We start from the raw sequence: 889 nt of genomic DNA on the forward strand, positions 1-889 counted from the left end.
GACATCGTCCATGCCGTCGCGCTCCTCGAGCACCAACTTGAGTTGGTACTCAGTGCTCTCCAACCGTCTCCAGACGCTTGTGAGCTCCTCTTGTAGCTGCTGCGTCTCCTCGAGCGAGGCCTTGTGGGCATGTATTTCTTGATTGAGCCGCTCCTCCGCCGCCGCCGCGGCGCTACGCTGCACCTCCAATTGCTGCAGTGCCTCATCCAGACGCCTCTGCAACGCCATCTTCTCAGTAACAGCAGCAGCAGCACCCACAGTGGGTGTTGCAGCACTCTCATTGCATGCCTCCGCCCACTGTTCATCAGCGCTGCTGTCGAATGCGGCAGGGGAGTCAACGCTGTGGAGGGAGCGCATGGTGATCTGCACCTCCAGCTGCTGTATCTGAGCGTGGGCGATGTGTAGCTGCTCCTCCAGCTCGCGTATAGTCCGGGCGGCCAAGCTGTGACGGATGGCGCCACCAGCAACGTACTCATCGTCGCCCTCGGCAGGCTCCATTTCTGGGGTGAGTTTGTACATAGAATACCGTTTGGTCTGCTCAAGTAGTTGGTTGCGCTCCGCCCGCAGCGTGGCAATTTCCTGTCGCGCCGCCGTCATCTCATCGCGCATCAGCTGGAACTCCGCCATCTGTGGGTTGCGGTGGTACGCCTCCTTCAGCCTGTCCTCCAGATCGTGGACGCGCTCCAGCAGATCGGCACGCTCCTGCAGGACGCTAGCAGTGCTATGGATGGCCGACCCCTCGAAGGACGGATGCGACACGTGGTGCGCCGCGACACCGGCAGAGTGGGCGCGCGACGAGATGATGGAGCGGCCCACTCGTGGGCTCCGTATTCGCGGGCTCGTACGCAGCTGCTCGAACCTCGCACGCAACGACCGTGGAGCGGCTGGG

The 889-nt window shown here is 62.4% G+C and overlaps 1 protein-coding gene across 1 annotated transcript; it reads right to left on the reverse strand.

Moving 5' to 3' along the window:
• DQ04_23171000 (hypothetical protein) lies at nt 1–889 on the reverse strand (the record flags this gene model as incomplete). Its single annotated transcript, XM_009318148.1, has 1 exon — nt 1–889. A coding segment is annotated over one exon (889 nt), but the record flags the coding sequence as incomplete, so codon positions are not given.

Source organism: Trypanosoma grayi, assembly GCF_000691245.1.
Source record: "Trypanosoma grayi strain ANR4 Tgr_2317_V1, whole genome shotgun sequence".
NCBI lineage: Eukaryota > Euglenozoa > Kinetoplastea > Trypanosomatida > Trypanosomatidae > Trypanosoma > Trypanosoma grayi.